Source organism: Nanorana parkeri, unplaced genomic scaffold (genome assembly GCF_000935625.1).
Source record: "Nanorana parkeri isolate BGI_ZX_2015 unplaced genomic scaffold, ASM93562v1 scaffold341, whole genome shotgun sequence".
In the NCBI taxonomy this organism is placed as follows: Eukaryota; Metazoa; Chordata; class Amphibia; order Anura; family Dicroglossidae; genus Nanorana; species Nanorana parkeri.
In genome coordinates, this window is record NW_017306609.1 from 656,450 (window position 1) to 676,838 (window position 20,389).

General features: G+C 46.3%; 1 protein-coding gene across 3 annotated transcripts in view; it reads right to left on the reverse strand.

Moving 5' to 3' along the window:
* Nucleotides 1-15,069, reverse strand: part of GDE1 (glycerophosphodiester phosphodiesterase 1) — a 35,900-nt gene extending 20,831 nt beyond the window's left edge. For 2 of the 3 annotated variants that reach the window (XM_018558472.1, XM_018558471.1), the window contains exons 1-2: nt 14,735-15,065; nt 8,288-8,463 (exon numbers count right to left, since the gene is read on the reverse strand). In XM_018558472.1, the coding sequence (XP_018413974.1) occupies nt 8,288-8,463; nt 14,735-14,986 (428 nt within the window). In that variant the 5' untranslated portion in view covers nt 14,987-15,065. Of the gene's footprint in view, nt 1-8,287; nt 8,464-14,734 lie in introns of all 3 variants that reach the window. The other variant, XM_018558473.1, reaches the window with a different exon arrangement.
* Between the last annotated feature and the right edge of the window lie 5,320 nt (nt 15,070-20,389).

Genomic DNA, 20,389 nt, shown 5'->3' on the forward strand with positions numbered 1-20,389 from the left:
GCGTTTGCCTTTGGTCCCCCCCCCCCCCCCCCCCCCCAGCAGAAGTGAGCCTCTAAGCCTTTTATAGCTGCCCCTAATTAAAGGCATGGCACCAGGCTCTCATCTATTACGAGCGGACAAAATAATATAAACACGAGCAGGTCTGGTAGAGGTAACGACCCAGGCAACCCCACATTCACCCAAAAGTCATAAACATGAGTTACAAAAATAAGCTACATTTTATCATTTGGAATTGGGCGGTGATAGTGTAAAATAAAGGTTCATCCTCCACCTGCTTTCCAGCCCCAGCCCTGCCCTAGGGGCCGGCTCCTAAAGGTCTGACAAAAAGATGCTGAACTAGCTAGAGAGGGCTCTTTGGTTCTAAAACATCAAGGAGGAACTGAGAAGTCTTAACATCGCAGAAGAGTTCCCCTTTAGGCTCTAAAAAATGTCTCTGTGGACTGTGAAACCGTGTGCAAAGGTGCTGTGTTTTGCACAATATCGATTGTCTGCCAGGATGCGGCGGTCAAAGAAAAAAGACTTATGAAAAAAAGGTTGAAAGAGTTTGGTGGTTGGAGGGGTGGTCAACGCCTGTGGAAGCTACCCAGGTGCCAGAAAAAGCTGGGCCAGATTGTGAGTCTGCTGTGGACTGGTGCAAGCGACATCTGGCAGCGATAACTCCAGCTACTGCAGTGGAAAAGCCTGCTATGACTATGTGGAGAGAGCGAGGGGCTGAACAGAGGTCCCGCAGGTATGCAGTTGTCAGTAGCAACGCCAGTGAACGCAGGGTTGCTGACTGCATGCTATGGAGGTCGCCTGCAGAGGAGTGGAGCCAAACAAAGATGCCTAGAGAGAGGATCCATAGCAGCCAAGAGACACCGCAAGTGTCCAGGTGGAGAGTGCCATCTACCATAGCAACCGGAAAGAATGTGCCATCTGGAGAGAGAGTCCAGCGCAGCCAGGAGTGCCAGTGCGTGCCAAGAGGGAGAGTGTTATTTCCCAAAGCAACACAAGAAAGGCTGTTTAATGGAAGAGCAACTAATGAAAGAATATCACCTGGAAGGAAAAGCTACAGAGGAGAGGTGGTTCAGCGTTCCTTGCAAGATCGGTGTGAGGTTATGCCTGCCAGCAATCGCCAGAAGGAACGTTTTTATGATACGAGCCGGCCATGCCCGTGCCTGGAATGTGGTCAGTTTGGGCATGGTATTATGATGTGCCCTGGGCTGTGGGGTAATACAGGAACTTTTGCTGCTGAACAAGATGTTCCTGTAAGTCCACTCTATAGTGAGGAAATGTTTGTCGCCCCTGGCAACAGAGGAAAAATTCCTGTTGTGCCTGCAGGAAGTGTTGAGCACGTGCTGCCTATCATGGTTTCACCCTGTGGTCATATGGTGAAAGTGAGAAAGAAGAAGCAAGAGAGTTTTATCCACAGCAACGCACTCAAATGAAGATCAATTCTGTACCTGTGGTGGTGGGTAAGACTGTACTGAACGAGCTGTGTGCTGGGACTGATAATACAGTCATTACAGAGACTGACTAACACTGTGTGTGGCGTGGGAGTGTCGCCAGTTGGGCAACCCACCCGATATTTAGAGAGAGACTTGCCCCTACATAATGCATGGGATAATGGGGAGGCAAGAGCTAAAAACACGTGTGGATTTGACACTTGATACTGATCAGAAAATTTATACTTCTGGGTTACAAAGTGTTAAAAGTGCCAGCTATAATATGTTGAATAATAGTGGTGGTGAAAATGTGTTGCCAGTGGTAGCGACCAAGATTGGTGCAGCTAAGATATCTTTGGAAACCTCAGTGGGGCCCAGTAGGTTAGAGGAGGAGGTTCCTAAAGATAGTGGTGGTGCTGCTATGACGGGTCACAATAATGTAATGATGCAGGGGCTGCTGGAAGAGCCTCCGGCTCCTTATGTTGAAAAGGAAGTAACCCAACCTGCTATGGAAAAAAATGTGATTCATAATGTTGTAAATGATGAAATGAGTAATGGGGATATTGCTCAGCTACCTGTGTCTCATTGGATGGATGGGTTGGTACTGCCGAGTACCTTCCAATGGAACACAGATAGCATAGATTGGGATGGTTTCGCAAAACAGATGTTAGCGATAATGGGACAGGGCTCTGATGGTAATAATGGGGTGAACAATATCTCTGCTGTTCTAGACAGAGGGGCTGCTACCCAGCTTATAGAAGAGGGCATGCATGCTGAGGCAGCTGATTTCTCTCACAAGTCAGAAGCGCTGAATAATGATGAGAAAATGGCAGAAATCTTGTCCGAGACCCCAACAATAAACCAAAGTGTTGTATTGCCAAGCAAAACTGAACATGATGATGATGATGATTTAGTTGCATTTAAGGAAGGTCAAGTCTCAGAGCAGTTGCCAGTAGAGATAGTGAACTGTGAGGTTACCATGGGAGATCACTGCTCCACAGGGTGTGGTCCCCCTACAGACAGTGCTCTGATTAATAATGACCATGTGAGTAAAAGTAGGGAAAAGAGTGACCTTACTGGGGATATCAGGGGAGAACCTGCTAGAAAAGTGACAGCATATGACTGCCAAGCGGGGGTAGGTCAGCTGTGGGATGGAGGAATCGAGGACTCCGTTAGCAAAAAGACCGAAGGGGTTAACATAGAAGTTGACTGCCAGAAAACGAGTGGTGTTCATGCAGAGACAGCTGGTAGAGAAGCTGAGTGTGTCTACCATGAGACTGCCAGTGGACATGGTGAGGATGATCAACAAGGAATTAGTACCCAAGTGACCTTGAGTGACTGGTTAGAGACTGTAATTAAAGATGGATTGGGAGATTACACAGAAATGGACTGCAGAGAGACAGGTGATGGTATAGGGGTGTTTAACCCTTTCGCTGCCAAGGACGTATGGCATACGGACCTACAAAAGTGCTTCCAGCTGGCCAGGTCAGTATGCCATACGGACCTGGCATTTACAGTTCTACTATAAGCTGATGGTCGCTTTAGCGACCATCAGCTTATAGTATAACTGTTCAGCAGACTGTCCCCTTTAAATTAATAGCTGTCATCAGCGGCTCAGAAGCCGCTGATGACCGCTATTATCAAAAATACCGGGCCCCCCCCCCCCGCCGGCACCGCCGCTGCCGGCCGCCGGCATCTGGAGTCTCTCATCCCTCCCTGGAGCCATCCCAGGGAGGGATGAGGGACTCCATGGATCCCCACTGCTTGTAGGGTCTGTGGCAGCGGGGATCCATTAAAAAATCACCGTCGGGGGGGTCCCGGGAACGAGCGGCGGCTGGCCGCAATTCAGGATGGCCGAGCGGTGTTCCGATCCGAGCCGCTGTCATCCTGTCAGTTTTTGGATGACAGCGGCTCTGTGTAGCGTGGCCGAGCGGGGGATCGTTAAATATCAATGATATTTAACGATCCCTCTGTGCAGAGCAAACACCGGAGTGATCGTCTGATCACTCCGGTGTTTGTAAATAACTGGGGACACATAGTACTATGTGTCCCCAGTTATGAATGAACAGGCTGCGATCTACATCACAGCCTGTTCATTCAAGAATTTATGAATGGGGACTAGCACTCACTACAGAGGCTCCTCCCCATTCAGAAACTAATGAGTTTTTTTTACTATCATTAGTTTGTGAATGAATGAGAAGCCTCTGTACTGAGGCTTCTCATTCATTGAGTGCTGGGGCTGCAGAAAAAGAAATTGAGGACTTATGTCCTGAATTTCTTTTTCTATTTCAAAAGGGAAATGTCAGGGGTCTATTTAGACCCCAGATATTTCGCCGCATTTGTTGCTGGTGGAAACACACGCGTAAAAAGGTTTAGTGTGTCTAGGTAAAACCCAAAGGAGTGTAGCAGTGACTCGGAGAGAGAGTCGCTTTGTGCAGAAGGGGAATGTGAATGCCTGGTGTAGGGTTCCCTTTTTCTTGGCTGCCTGTGTTCCAACCCCGGGATTGAAACAAGAGGGGGGGATATGTGGCAGCTGGCAGGTGGGTATGTCTGTGTTCAGGTGTACTAATGAAGTTCTTCCTCTAGGGGGAAGTGCTGAGAGTGCTGGAGGCTCGGAGGTAACAAGCCCAGCTGAAGCTAGCTGGCTTGTTAGGGCCTCTACAAGAAGTCCCAGCCTCCTAAGAGAAGGGCCCCACCCTAGAACCAGACTGTGTGTCTGGTGGACTGGGGAGCAGACAGCCTGTGTGGGGCAATCCGCCTGTGTGGCAAAGAAACAGCCTTTGTGGCAATCTTCCTGTGTGGCAATCCGCCTGTGTGGCCAGTGGACGTTTAGGTTAAAGGACCAACTTGAAGTCGGTGAGACTGAAAACTGTTGACAGAAAACAGTTCTTTATGTTTGAGAACCCCTGCGAGGGAACACCTGTATGGACTTTTCTTTTGAATTGAGCGTTAATAAAAGTGGGCAAAGAAGCCCTAACAAAGTGAAAAGTGAGTGGCAGTGTACTGAATGTGCTACCATGTGAAGTAAATCCTCACTGTGTGTGTGTGTGTGTGTGTGTGTGTGTGTGTGTGTGTGTGTGTGTGTGTGTGAGAGAGATTTGTCTCCTTTTATTATCTTTTCCTGTATATTTTCTGCACCGTTTCTTTTATTAAGGGACGATCTTAAAAATCGTTAAGCACATCTCTACGCTCTAAATACGAACTTAAAGTATCCGTGCCTGCAGTGCAGTCCGGTGCGATCAAAAAAGTGGTTGCAACATTTTGATCGCACCGGACCACACTGCAGGCACAATGTGCCTTGCGAACCCATGCAGGCGACCGCAGGGCGGCCGGAGGGCGTGGATACGGTGCCATTCACTTCAATGGCCCGCCACGCCATGCCCCCTCCAGCCGGCAAACAAGTGAGCTGGCCGCAATGCAAGGCAGTGCATTCCGGCCAGAATCGGACTGGAACGCACTGCTTATGGTGTGAACTAACCCCAAATGTTTATACATACAGTATATACCTTCTATCCAGGTGAGACAAAGCTGTAGTAATCCAGCTAGAAAAGGCCCTCATCATGGACTGAGAAAGCGCTGTACACTCGAGTTGTACAAGAAAACCGAAGGTTGTAACCAGAGCAATCAGTAAAGACCCCACACCTGTGAGGCAAACACTCCCAGGCCAATACAATTAATGGATCGGCTCAAGGTGCCCATACACCTGCCAATTATCGTACGAGATGCAGAGATCGGGAAATGTCTCAGTGCCTGTGATTGGCGCTGCGGCGCTGTCAGCTTCCTGGCGGGCTCAGCACGTGGAGCAGCGAACACACCCGAGCCCATCACTACTCACAACAAGCCCAGCCAGGTAGTAAATCATAGTTGCTAACGGCAACAAAAAAAAAACTTCCTTAGCCCTGAGGCACTGTGCTAGTGCAATCAGAAGTCCAACATCTGCATATGTTAATGAACGTTTATAAACCACAGTATGCTTGCAGCACTATGCAGAGCAGTGGCGGGCCTAATAACCAAAGGGCCCTGGTGCAAGATTTTATCTTGGGCCCCCTCCCAAGACGGGGGGGGGGGACGGCCTCCTCCACCCCCTCCCCTGTCACCTCTGCCATGCCGCCCCGGTACAGTTGATACCAATGTAAGAGGCCCCCCAGACCCCTCACATGGGTACCAGCCATACCCGCCTGATGGCGGTGTTCTATCAAAGGTTGTGACTATGTTAGAACGTGTCATACGTTTTAACGTAATCCCGCCCAGTTTTTCAGCAGTGGAATGTGTGACCGCCAATAGGTGAAACATTCCAGCGCTTTCCCAGCTGTTCCAGGACAGATGGACATTGCAAATCGCATGTGCAGGAGAACCGATCTGCCCTGAAACAGCTGATCGGTCCTGAAATGTCACTTCTCTCCGACTGCGATCTCACATTCCACCGCACTCACAAAGTCGGATAGAAGTGATATTTCAGGACCGATCAGCTGTTCCAGGGCAGATCGGTTCTCCAGCACATGCGATGCCGATCTGCCCTGGAACAGCGGAGAAAGCTTTGGAATGCTTGACCTATTCCACCACCGAAAAACTGGGCGAGATTACGTTAAAATGTGTGACCACGTCACTGGTCACACATTATGCCTGTCTGTAATAATTTAATCAGAGAAATAGATTATAATAGGGAACATTACAGTCTAATATTCCCCATTATAATCCACTTGTCTAATTACATGAAATAGCAGTACACAACCCCCCCCCAGCCCTTTGCCGCCGCCCCCCGGAAGTGTTTGTAAATGACACAGCGCAATCAGGCTGCATCACCTCCCAAGTGTCCCCCCCACTGTGCCCTGCCCGCAGTATGGGGGTAGGAGGAAGGAGACTTCCCTGAAGAATTCCAACCTACCCTGGAACCATTAGTGTCCGTAAATGACACAGCGGAATCAGGCTGCATGGTGTAGCACTGCCGACCAGAGGAAGCTGGCTGGAACACCATGTTCACGACTGCTTGTGGCTCCGTCCCCCGCGCGCTGCACTCCCTCCCTGGCGTCTGTGGATGCTGGTGCCAGGAGTACTCACGACTCATCTCATATCTGTCCATTCAAGGAGGCCCAGGATGCTGCTGGATATGAATATCCAGAACATGCCAGCATAGGGAGCATGGATGGCCACAACCCCATTCAAAGCAATGCAGAGGAGAACTCTGAGCCGAACCAAATGTGAGTAACCAGTCTACCAGAGCCGATATGCACCCGGGGATGGTTGCTTTTCCTCAAGGTGGGTAAGAAACCTCGGGGATAGATGGGGGAGGGAGGATCCCATAAATCAGGATAACCAGGAGGTCAAGCCTAGACATGCAATACACACACACACACACACACACACACACACACACACGTCCAATGTCCCTGTTTTGCACCCCTTTTATTTTAATTGTGGATGATGGGTTTCCTGTTTTAGGTGGGTGGATCCTATCTCTCCTGTGCTAACCTGGAAGATGAATTAGGAAGAATCAGGTTGTATGAACTGTGCAATCATGGAGTGTTGTCTGCAGTGATAAGAAGGCCATGGATTGGCGGAAACAATAGCAATAATGGAACACACTCACTGGGGACCAACTGAAGGTGGAGGTGTGAAGTAATACTACAGCGTCCAGCCCAGAGTGAGTAGCGGGATCCCCAACTCTCAGTTTTAAAGAGGGTCCTTGGAGTCAGGGCCGTAGATAATTTTTTTTCCCTGGGGGGGGTTCAGCTTCCTCAAATTAAGGAGTCACTGGCTCAGAACAAGCATGCAGATAATGATCTCTCTCTTTTCCAACAGGTATACTTGTCATGACCCAGTGTCTCAAATTAATAAAGTCAAAGCATCAGCATAACAGCCAAGCAAATCTTATTTTCAGAAGGTGCTAAGCAGCAATGTCAGCCCAATATCTCTAATTTTTTGTGTAAACACTTAGGCTCCATTAAAGGAGAACTATGAGGTGAGCGCTTTCCACTCACCTCATAGTTCTAGCCGACCTGTGACAATGAGACTGTCATAGGTCGGCTCAGTAGATCGGGAGGTGAGCGAACACATAACGGCGTTCGCTCACCTCTCGATCCTGTCACGGCTCTCTGCCGTAACAGGGGAGGGGCTGGATTCCACCCTCCCCGCTCGGATCCGCCAGCGCTGACTGGCGGAACGGACGGGGGAGGGTACAGCTGGCTCTGCCTTTAGATAGGCAGAGCCAGCTGTCAGTCACGCAGCTGGGCGGATCCCGGCACAATTGTCGGGATCCGCTTCAGCTGCGGCGTCTCAGTATACTGCGAGCTATACGGAGCCTAGGGTGACGGGAGGACGCTAGTTTGTGTCCTCCCGTTACCCTAAGGAGTTTTATGGGGAAAAGACTTAACCCCATAGTTCTCCTTTAACGCCTATATGTTTATTATCAGTATCTCTCTGTAATAATCTGCCCCCCATCCCTGTGTGACACCCAACAACGTCCTGGCTGTCATGCCATTACTATGGCTTTCTTACTCTGACTCAGAACAAGCATGGAGAGAAGGACTTCCCTCATCTGCATACTTGCTCTGCATCAGTGACTCAGACACCGATCCAGAGCAAATTATATGACCCACTGGCTTAATTCAATAGAATAAAGCTAATGGGTCATGAAACAGCCAGTTGGATAGCATTTTCCGAGGGTCTGCAATGGCAGTTGAAATATTATTCTTATGACAGGTTTACCTAAATATCTGCAGTGCAGATGCAATGAATGGGTAATGTGAGAAGCCTGTGTTACAGCCTGTTGACATATAACGGAGTACATTTGCTTCTAAACTAAAATCAGTTTTGACACAACTCTGTTCCACATGTTCTCACATCCAAGTCGTCTGCACACTCACCGTAACCTGTGTTTAGCAGCAGGATTGAGCTTTCGGATTTCAGAAAATGTAAGGTCACTTAGCTTGCCAGAACCATCTGTAGTTCTCTCCACAGTGTCATCATGCATGAGAATAGGAACTCCATCTTTGGTGAACTCCAGGTCCAGCTCTACCCCAGTTGCACCATTTTTTGCAGCCTGGAAGAAATGATGACATTAGTTTAATATATTCGCTGAAGACTTTCAGAAGATATTTCCAATACGTACATAGCAAAACAAAAGTTACACAATCTATAGTCACATGACTTTGAAAGGTTTGTTATGTTAAAGCTGTCCATTCATTCTGAGTGCACCACATTCATTCAATAATGCAGCACATATTTTAATGGACATGCACCCTTTGTTTACACAGCACAGCACTCAAATGGTTCATATATTGATACTTGATATATACTTGGAGCTTAGAGCTGCAGCTAACGATTATTTTCAAAATCAATTAGTTAGCCGATTATTAAGTTCGATTAATCGGTTAATCGGATAAACAATACAATACATTTTAAAAAATGGCTCCAGTGATGGACTACTAGTTTGTATTGAGATTGCACTCCATCACAGGAGCAAGCTTGGAGCGGTAGAAGTAAAAAAGAAAAGAAAAAAAAAATAGTGGTGTGCAATATAGTGAAAAGGAAAGTGTAAAATTATACAGCATTCAATGCAGAATGGCACCGACTATAGAGGACTACAAATCCCAGCAATAGTACATTATAGCTGGCGGTATTCTGCATTGCACTGTATAATGTACTATTGCTGGGTTTTGTAGTCCTCTATAGCTGGTGGTATTCCGCATTGCGCTGTATAATGTATTATTGCTGGGATTTGTAGTCCTCTATAGCTGGTGGTATTCCGCATTGCGCTGTATAATGTATTATTGCTGGGACTTGTAGTCCTCTATACAGCGCAATGCAGAATACCACCAGCTATATTAGGAGCACCCAGCAGTGTATAATGTATTCCTCTATAGCTGAGGTTCAATGCTCTGTATAATATACAGCACAATGTATATTCAGCTATAGAGGAATACAAATCCCAGCAATACATTATAGAGCACCATGTGTGGGAAAGTGCAGGCTTACCTGAGCAGTCTTCCAGCAACTTGCTTCTGAGATCGGACCTGTCTATCAGCGGCTGTCATCCCCCCACACCTGTTCCTCCTTACTACATCTCCCCGCGTCCCTGTGCCGATCGTGGATGTGGGCGGGCGGTGAGTGTGAGGCGGGGAGGAGGTGCGGCGTGAAGGCGGGCGGGCGGGTCTGGCAGCGGCGAGCGTGAGGTGGGGAAGAGGTGCGGCGCGCAGCGTGTGTGGAGCCGTGAACAGGGCCAACTGATCAGAAGCCGATTAATCGATTATTGAAAAAGTTGACAACTTTTTCAATAATCGATTATAATCGATTATGTCGATTAGTTGTTGCAGCCCTAGAGCTTACTCTATAGGGAGCAATTTGTTCAATAGACCAATGAGGTGAATGGTAGCAAGTGGTTAAATATCTCAGCAGTAAGAGTTACAAACATAAATGCCTCTAAGGACCACAGAAAAGTATGCCTTACAAAAGTATAACACTCTACACACAGAAAGTTCAGGAAATACCGCACTCCACTGGATCTTCATTTAGGCTTACTAATACAGAATACTCTACTCATACGGGTCTATTCACTAAGCTGCCGAGGGCAGCCGAGTGAACAACCGACCCCAAGTGAAGTGAGCCGAACACTGTTCGGCTATTCACTTCAGGCTGGTACGGCTGATGGCTGAAATCAGCCGTACATCGGCTTACTTTGCATGACTTCGGGTCGGCCGAACATGCTCAGCATGTTCGGCTGACCCGAAGTGCAGAAGGAGTTTGACTCAGCCGATCCAACATCTGGATCGGCTGAGCCGAACCTCCGGCAGGCTACTCACTGCTGTTCAAGCATATGCGTTCGGCCCGACTAAGCCGTTTGGCCACGTTCGGGAGCTGTACGGGCTAGTGTGAATGGCCCATACAGCACCCCTTCGGTTCTACTGAACCGAAGGGGTCCTGGGGCCGAAGCTAGCCGAAGGATTGGCCGAAGCTATGGCTAGATCCTTCGGCAGCTTCGTGAATAGACCCCATAGACTCTTACTCTATGAGGAAGCCTAAATGGTGAAATGAGTTAGAGAATGAGAACATATGGGGAGGAAATGGACACTGTGTAATTTGCTATTTGAATAAAGATTTTCTCTGGTGACGATCCCGTGGAGTGCGGTATTTCCTGAACTTTTGTTACTACAAGCGATAGCATGCTTATTGCCTCCGCCTGGGATACCATCAAGGCTGGGATCTGGTTCTTGAATGTGAGCAGTGGATCACTCTACACACACACACACACTCACATAATATAGATAGAACGTCCTATTATAACATGTTTAAAATATGAAAATACTGTTTTGCATTGACAATAAAACAAAGTTAATAATGTATATGCAAAAAAAAGGATGCCCTTACATGGGGGCATGAAGATCCAAGGTCTTCACGTTCTCGTTGCATACATTCACATTGTTCGCTATCATTGGTTTAGTGTGGGCTACCATACATCTGTGTGGTGAGGGGAAGCTACAGCAGGGTAATGGATGTCTGCATATGAGTACAGATCAGTGGACTAGAAATGTCATATTGGCCCTTTTACCATGCGCAACACCACCGCCATTACACTACACAGTTCTATGGACAGGAATTAAGAAAGCTTCCTGCACTAATGGCGCAGAAAATAAGTGTGAGTTGTGTGTCTGTGGAACATTAACAAAGCAGATAGACCTGAAACAGGTCTATCTGACCAACCCGTGCCAGCTTTCATTGCAGAGGTAAATAGAAACAGACAAGGGTTAGGGTTGCCACCTTTTCTTTAACCACTTCAAGACCAGGGTGTACGTTTAATAAACTGTGATAAAACTAGCTTTATCACAAGTTAACTTTACTCAGCAGATCTCTTTGTTTTTCTCGGCTGCACAGAGGCTGTTTAATAACCTGCAAAAAGAAAACTTCTCACGTAACAGCTGTGAAAGGCTGAGATAAGTTATCTCAGTGATCAGTTGAGAAAGCAATGTGGGGAATGTATTCTGAGCTGCACAATGACATCCTTTGTGATAATCTGCAATCCTCCTGACAGGATCGTAGTTTAATCTGCCAAACCACCTATTAACAATATTACAAAGCACCTCTATAGCAAAGTGCAACAGTTATTTCACCATTAAAACTATGAAAATTGCTAAAAAGCAGGATTTACATGTTCTGATTTGTTCTGCATGTACCAGTACAAAACCATGTATCAAACTACCAGAGGCAGCCACAATGCGAGGCAGCGATGGGGTTAAACATTCTAAAGGGGCACTCTGATGGAGCCTAGCAATGTAAGTGGGCACTCTGACACATGCTGGAAATTAGAATGTTTGGCGTCCATGAAAAAAGCCTGCTGTCCCGAGATAGGTGCATCAGCACTGTGTGTGTGCAAACACACTAGCAGCAGGTATTAACGCATCATAAACGGCGGACCATGGTGGCGAAATGGTGTTACAGACTGTTATGTACGCACACCCCACACAAGGCACTGTGCCTTGTGAGCCCTGATCAGCTAAAGCCGTGCAACTGACCGCAGGTCAGGTGCAAGACTTTGCCCAATCAGGGCACAGAGAACATTGAGAGCCATGATTGGGAAAAGTAATGATGACTCTGCCCAATCACGGCTCACCCTGTTACAACTGTAAACAGTTGGGTGGAGCTAGCTGTCACTGCTAGCTACACCCAAATGTTTATAGGTTACAGGCATCTACCCCTTTCTCATTCACAAGGGGGGGAGGTGGCATCTGTGTGCCCCTTTATTAAAGGGGTACCCTGATGTGAATAAGCCTCCTGCCCGCACCCCCACAACCAGGGCTTGTGGGGAAGAGGCCGTTGTCCCCATCAGCACAGACAAGGTGCTTTTCCAGGGTCGCCCCTGGAAAAGCACCCTCTTAGTGCCGAGGGCATGTGACCTGTGTGGGAGGGAAGGGGGGCGCTCGCTCGTCCCTCTGCCCTCTTTCCGGCCCTGCCAGCCTATGCTGGGATCAAGGGTCTGGTATGGAATTTTAGGGGGGACCCCCACATTTTTTCCCCTCCACTTTAGGGGGCGGGAAGCTCTGTACAGAGGAGCTTACTCTCTAATGTCCCCCCCACAGTCGCATCAGTCTCTGTACAGAGGAGCTTACACTCTAATGTCCTCCCCCAGTTACATCAGTCTCTGTACAGAGGAGCTTACACTCGTGTCCCCACCCACATTACCCGCTGGACGCAGGGCTTTGTGACACGCTGGACACTAGACATGTGCACCGGGGAAAAAATTGTTTTGTTTCAGCTTGTTTTGGTTCGGATTTTGTGTTATTTTGTTTTTAGGGATTTGGACGAAATTCATTAGCGGCATTCGGTACGAATGTTCATTTCCGTTTCATGTTCGTATCGTTCGTTTCATTGCAGCAAAGTGACAAAAAAAATGTCTACTGGACGCAGGGCTTAGGGTTAGTTCACACCATAAGCAGTGCGCTCCGGTCCGATTGAAGTGAATGGCACCGTAGCCATCAGCAAGAGATGCAGATCATACTGATTCTCCACTGGACCACCAGGGAATTATTTTCCTTTAATATATTGCCGTTTCGGCAATATATTAAATGAGATGTGGGCACTTGCCAGGTTTAAAGATGGCCGCCGCTACTCGCAGCATCCATCTTTAAAATGTAATGTGCAGTCAGTCACTGCAGTGGACGGAGGCAGACTGGAGACAGGGGGACACCGGAGGCCCGCACAGAGAGTGCACTCAAGGTGAGGATCTCGAGTGTGCGGGCCCCGGCTTCTTCCAGTGCTGCGGGGGCCCGACCGCCTCCACCTCCTGCCAGTCACCTGTACGGCCGTCGGCCTATACTCATGTAAGGTACCCGGCCGGGCCCCTCAGGTGGCGCCGGGCCCCTTTCTTGCGTACCGGCCGTACCCCCCTCACGGCGGCCCTGTCTGGGGGGAACCCCATGCTTTTAAAACATTCTAACATTCCTGGTATTGTTTGGGAGGGGGAACTGCATGCTTAAAATAAATTTTTTTTTTCTTTATATATATGTCAGTTTTGCTGCAGCAGGGTCTATACATTGTACAGATGTGTCACTTTACAGGATGGTTAAGAGGACCCCCAGGAACGAGATTTAAAGGAATTTTTCATTTTTATTGTTAATCTTTAAGTGATGTTAAAATCACTGCGTCTTTAAAAGTTTTTTTTTTCATGGATTCCTGTCCCCCAGGGCAGTACCCGGACCCCCATACACCTTCTATGGCCAATAACTTATAATATAATAGCATATAAGCCCTCTTAACCACTTCAAGACCAGGTGTTTAGACCCCCTTCCTGGCCAGGCCATTTTTCAGTATTCAGCGCTGCAGTCCTTTGACTGACGTTTATTCCGTCATGCAACGCTGTACTGAAATTAATTTTATACCATTTTTTGGGGACAGATAGGAGTTTGAACCCAACTCGGGCCTGTGCGGCCCATCAGTAGTAAGGATGGGTGGACAGCAAGGAGGGCACTGCAGGAGGGAGAAAAGAGAATGTCTATGCATGGACAATACATTATCATGCAACAAATAATGGAATCCTCATGCAAAACTTTAATTGGTTTGGCACATAAAATGCTTTAAGCAGAAGTCTGGGGAAAACATATTAACCCTTGCAGTGGGGCTACCCCACACTACAAGGGATAACTGCTCATTTTGGAGGAAAATAACAAAGTTATACTCACATGATCCTCAGAGCTGGTCAGCTGCAACAGTGCTCCCTCTAGCCTGTCTCCTCCTCCACTGCAGCAATGGACTGTCCCTTGGTGTCCTGACATACTATACACCTTCTATAAAATGTGATGATTTACGGGACCTCAGACCACTGCAGTGGAGGGGGGAGCGAGAAGAATGGGACTGGCCTAAGAACAAACCGTCTCTAAGGATCAGGTGAGTATATATTTTTTTCATCCCTAGACACGAGGGAGCAGTTAACCCTTGCAGTGCATGGGTAGCCCCAGTGCAAGGGTTAATAACAATTTTCCCCAAAGTTCTTCTTTAAGAAGTGTGAATTTATAAATTGACAAATTTTAACATTAACAGGAAGTCACTGTGTGGGCCTAAGCTCTAAAATCCCTTCTTAATGGCCTAATATATTATTATACAACACAATAAGACACAGAGGGAAAGTTATCAAAACTGGAGCAGCTGTGCATGGCAACCAATCAGCATCCACCTTTCATTTTCAAAGCTCAACTAAACAAACTGAAGAGAGAAGCCAATTGATTGCAATAGGCAACTGCTCCAGTTTTGATAAACCCCCTTCCTGAAAGTTAGAAAGCATGACGGGTATACTGAGCAAGGTGTCACAGGGTGAATGTACTGACCAGTCGAATGGTAGCGAGGGTGTTCTCAGGGCCATCGTGGGCTCCTCCTCTGTGGGCGATGATGGACACCTTGCCCGCGGGTCTGAGTACATGCAGGGCCCGGGACTCAGGTACAGGGAGGAAGCGGGAGAAGAGCAGTAAGAGATAGAGGCCACTGACCAGCAGACAGGAGAGGAGAGGACTGCGTGAGATTAGTAATGCCAACACAAAGAGACTGGAGAAAGACACCAGCAAGCCCTCACCCCACAGCATGGCTGCCAGCCCACACACAGGCCTGCCCTGGCCTGGAGCTTGGACGGCTCTGGCTGCCGTGCAGCCTCCCCTGTTTTGTAGGCAGTGTGAGGCGGGGAAAAGGCAGGAGAAGTGAACAACCAGCTGCTGATGTCATTGCAGGCTGCACTAATGGGAGCCTCTGGTGTACACAGTGATAAGGGCTCCTGTACACAGACATAAGGAAATGCTCATATATACTAGCGATGTCCAGTTCATGAACAAATCGTTCTTTGGAATTTATTCTTTTCGTTGAACTGGATGAATCATCAGACTGAACAGACTCATTTGAAAGGGTTTAGTGTTGAAACAATAGGACAGCAGCACTAGTAATGTAATCCGAGAGTGAGCGAGGTCGGCTTCTGCTAGCCCCTCCCTGCAATCAGCCAGCTAACAGAACACTGAGAACAACTGTTTACTAATGTATAGCAGTTCTGAGTCAATAGTACAACAGGACACTGAGAACCAACAACTGTTTACAAACGTATAACAGTTCAGAATCAATAGTACAACAGGACACTGAATCAAAGAATCACGAGTCTTCAGTAGAACAGTCCCTGAATCAATGGTCAGGCTGCAGCAGTGGTAAGGGGCAGACATCCTTTTCTACAGCCCTGCAGTGAGATAAGAGAGATGACACACAGGGGGAATTCTGGAGCAGACAGAACCTGAAGTAGTTGCTCATGGCAATCAATCAGCTTCTCTCTTTAGTTTGTTCAGTTAAGATTTGAAAATGAAAGAGAGAAGCTGATTGGTTGCCATGCCCTGCTGATCCATTGTTCATAGATTCCCCTCATGGAGTCTGGATGAGAGGAGATCCTCATTCAGACTGATGCTTTAACCCTTTAGGATGTTAGTTGGCTTCTCCTCAAGGAGATATGTACAGTATGTTAACCCATTCATGACTGAGCTTTTTTTAGTTTCTGTTTGTTAATGACTGAAGCGCTTTTTAGATTTTTGCTGTGCAATTCTGCCACGGCAGTAATAGACTTTCTTACTAAGTGCACCCACACATATTATATACTGTTTTTTAGACAACAGATACGGCTATATATGTATATCACATATGTGTGCCTAGTGCCTCATTTAGGATGAATAAAATATAAATAAATAAAAGAAAAAAACACTTTTTTGCCTCAGCTTTGATTAATTTTTTTTTTTGAAAAAAAGCACAGCTAAAAAAATGCATTCAAATAAAATAATTTATTTGTCCTTTATTTGGAAACACCTCACATCCCTAGGATTTCAGAAAAGTTTCTGTGCTCTGAGCCTAAAACTAAAAGCTAACCTTTTCATTTTTTTTTCTCTAAAAGCTAATAGTGGTCACTTGGCATACAATGTCACTAAGCATCATTAAATGTCACACTTAGTGACAGCGACATACTTTGAACATCGCCATCATGAGGGGGATTAAATGTTACAAAAAATAACCTCTTAGAATGAAAAACAAATCTGCAGCTCAACTGCATATTCTCATTGTAAGGGGTTAATTTTTAGAATATAATGATATATATATATATATATATATACACACATACACATACATACTTACTATCTCTTTTCTACACTTTACACTATTTTTCTACACATTTTTTACACTTTTATTCTTTAAATTTTTAATTATATCAAGCAGTCATTGTGAATAAATCTCACTATGACTGCTTGATAAATTTAACTACTTGCCGTCCGCCCGGGCTTCAAGTGGTTGTTTATTTAAATGTTGGTTATTATTAGGCTGGTCCAAACTAAAGGTTCACCTTACAATTATCATTCAACAATTGTCTGCAATTGTGGTTTCGTACGATAATATGCCAGTTGATGGGAAGTGCACGATCACAATTACTGTACAACTGGACGAATTTGGTTGCACTGGCAGACTAGAAAACGTAATTTGAAGCAAAAAAAAACAAAAAAAAAACGATGGATTCGTGGCATTTCCGTACAACAAAAATCGCAAAATGAACACTGAACATGTGCAAACGAAAATCTGTTCTGTCGATCACCAAAATTCAGCCCGTTAGTATTGCTGACGAACGATTACAGTGGTCTAGAAATTTAGGGAAATTATCGACCTGTGTTAATTCTTACATATTTTGATTAGATGAATTAGAAAACAGGTGATAAAGGTTCTGGTTGGTTGGCCAAAGTTTTCAAGATTATTTCACAATAAAGATTTATACACAGGCGCATATATTTGCCTACAAGGGAGGGAGATGTCTGATGATCATGATGCCTCGTAACTTCCCGACAAAGTACGGTAGAACAATGAAAATGGTACCACATGGAAGTGTATACATTTATCTTCACTTTGAGACTAAAGATTATTGCCTGTCATTTATTGTTCTTTTATTGCCTCAAAACTGTGTAAACAACGCAGTTAACTTCTGCTACATTTGCGGCGACGTTACATTTGCATCTCAAAAGTGCAGTATGACGGCAGTGGAAAAAAGAAATAACCATCTATATTTTGGATGCAAAATAGGGGAATCTTACTGTGGATGATTGTAACCATATATGAATATAGCAGCAGCTATTCTCCCATTGGAATGAGCAAAACAGGACTGCAGAGGCTTCAAAAGTCACGACCATGGTTCCCCCTAGGGGGCCGCAGGAGAAAACCGAGCAACGAGGAGAGGACTGCAATGGAGATGATGCCTAAACACATTAGCAGAATATTCAAAAATACTACATACATATATAAAAATCATATATATCATACCTCGCGAGCCCCTTTAAACAGGCCCCTGGTGGCTACTCTGTTTACATTTGTAAAGCCAACTGTCAGTTTTACACTGGAAGTGATTCTGGCGGTTGAGCTGCTACCAGATTGCTTCCAGGGGCCGGTGTAATGCATCTTCCCCCTCCCCAACACCCCTGCCTTTCTTCCCGGGCTATGCTGCCCCTCCTGTAGGCCTGGGACTGGCTTCACTGGTGTCATGAAGCGAGGAAGGAGACTGACGAACATCTGTTCGCCGATCTCCCCACTATTAAATGGGGCCAGAAGCGATGCTGATTGCATCATTTCCGGTCCCTCAAATGTCATTGCTCGGCTACAGAAGGCGGGCAAGAAGCTATTGGAAAACAAAAGGGAACAGAGCGCCACCTCTGTGTGTAAAATCGTTTATTAGGATGAATAAAACAAGGGATACATTTACTCACAAGCAAATGTTTTCATCAGGCTTTAGCAACAAACAAGAGGCCACCCTGTCTGTTAACCCACATGGTATCAGCCCGACTATGCAACACGGTAGCCTCAGGTCACATCACCGGGTGATGTGACAGGAGGCTACCGTGTTGCATAGTCGGGCTGATACTATGTTGGGTAACAGACAGTGTGGCCTCTTGTTTGTTGTTAAAGCATGATGAAAATGTTTGCTTGCGAGTACATTTATCGCTTGTTTTATTCATCCTAATAAACGATTTTACACACGGAGGTGGCGCTCTGATGCTCTTTATGACTGAGTTATTGTTGTGCAGCTCTGTCATGCACATTAGATTACTGCGGTAATAGAAATAAAAAATAAACAAATAATTGTGATAGTGAAATGGTTACTGCCCCTTGCCCCAGATATTTTTTTTTTACTGGAATAATTACGATAAAAAGAAAAAAACCTGCACTTAATTATTTAACTGTCTTTAGACAATACTTTCTTAAAGCAACAACACAACATATTTAACAAAAGGAGATAAATAAAACACACAAAAAAAAAAAGAGTGCAAAATGAGTTTACACAGTTTGCAAACTAATGGAAACATTTAGATAATGTATCCCTCTCTGTGGAGCTGCGTCTTCAGGAGAGGTGATCTTCGTATTCAGAAAAATGAGCTGCCTAACTTTGTTTGGATTCAGCCTGATTCTTCTTTCTGAAAAGATCTGGCCAGCTTTTGAAAATATTCTCTCTGCAGGCACAGAGGTAGCTACTATGCAAAGTATTGTCTTCATAACAGCGGTTAGCTTTTCATAGATTGTCTGCCTTGCTTTTCACCAGGCCAAATGGTCTTCAGTCCTTGGGATAAGGGACTCTCATAAGCTCTCATTTGGATGGATGCAGTGGATGGGGGGTTGCAGACTAAAGGTGCCCATACACTGCACGATTATCGTACGATAATCGTATGCGATCGGTTTTTCGTACGATAATCGAGCAGTGTGAACGGAGACGTGCGACCGTTTCTACTGTACGGTCGCACGTCTTCTGTCGAACCAGCATGTTCGAAAACCAGCCGGGAATCGTACGATTCTCGGCTGGTTAGAACGGTGCTCGGAAGATAAATGCTGAACGGGCCGGTGTGCGCACGCGCACACTGCCCGTTCAGCATTGCGGTCATCGGAAGCCCGCCCCTCAGGGGGGCCGGCTTGCGATGATCGAGAGTGCGATCTGCCTGTCCAAGATAGGCAGATCGTACGTTTTTTTAATCCCTTTACAACCATCGCAAGACTAAAGTCTTGCGATGGTTGTAGAGTGTATGGCCACCTTTACTGTGTCAGCCACTTGCTCATCAAAGTCCGCCCAGAAAGAAAATTGTTGTTCAACTTGCAGAGGAACTGAGGGGTCTGCAAGGCCAGCTTGGTTGATCCGCTTGGGTTATGGACCCAAATCTTGCAGCAGCTGCAGTTACACTTTTGGAAGCTTCATCTGCTGCTCCAAAGTGCCCTTTACTTGAAGCTGCAGCTGATGAAAGTGTTCAATTTGGTGAAAGCGATTTTGCATTTCTTCTGTCAATGATTTCAATAACAGGGCCATAATTGGACACAGCACCACATAATCGCTGGACAATGTTTTGCAGTCCCCATCAAAATGACCTTTGATGCAGTCACATATCTGTTATAGTGAGAACAAGGACACAAATTACGAAATGCATGCAATCAAACCTATTGTAGGCCAAATGTATAAATTATTGTTGTTTGTGACAAACAAAAAAGTAGTAATATATGTAGTTTGAACTATGACAAAATAATACTTTAAAATTATGCATCAGTTTAAATGGTAAATATAATAAATTAATACAAACCTGTCTACTCTGATTTCTACAGCAACCTCTTCAAAGGGCTTCAGCAGTTGGCTGTCTCTCCTCACTCTTTCTCCTGGCTGCCTCTCCTCACTCTCTCTCCTGACTGTCTCTATCGTTCTCTCTCCTGGCTGTCTCTCCTCACTCTCTCTCTCTTGGCTGCCTCTCTTTGCTCTCTCTCCTGGCTCTCTCCTCACTCTCTCCTGGCTGCCTCTCTTTGCTCTCTCTCCTGGCTGTCTCTCCTCACTCTCTCTCTCCTGGCTGCCTCTTTTTGCTCTCTCTCCTCACTCTCTCTCTCCTGGCTGCCTCTTTTTGCTCTCTCTCCTCACTCTCTCTCCTGGCTGTCTCTCCTCACTCTCTCTCTCCTGCCCGCCTCTC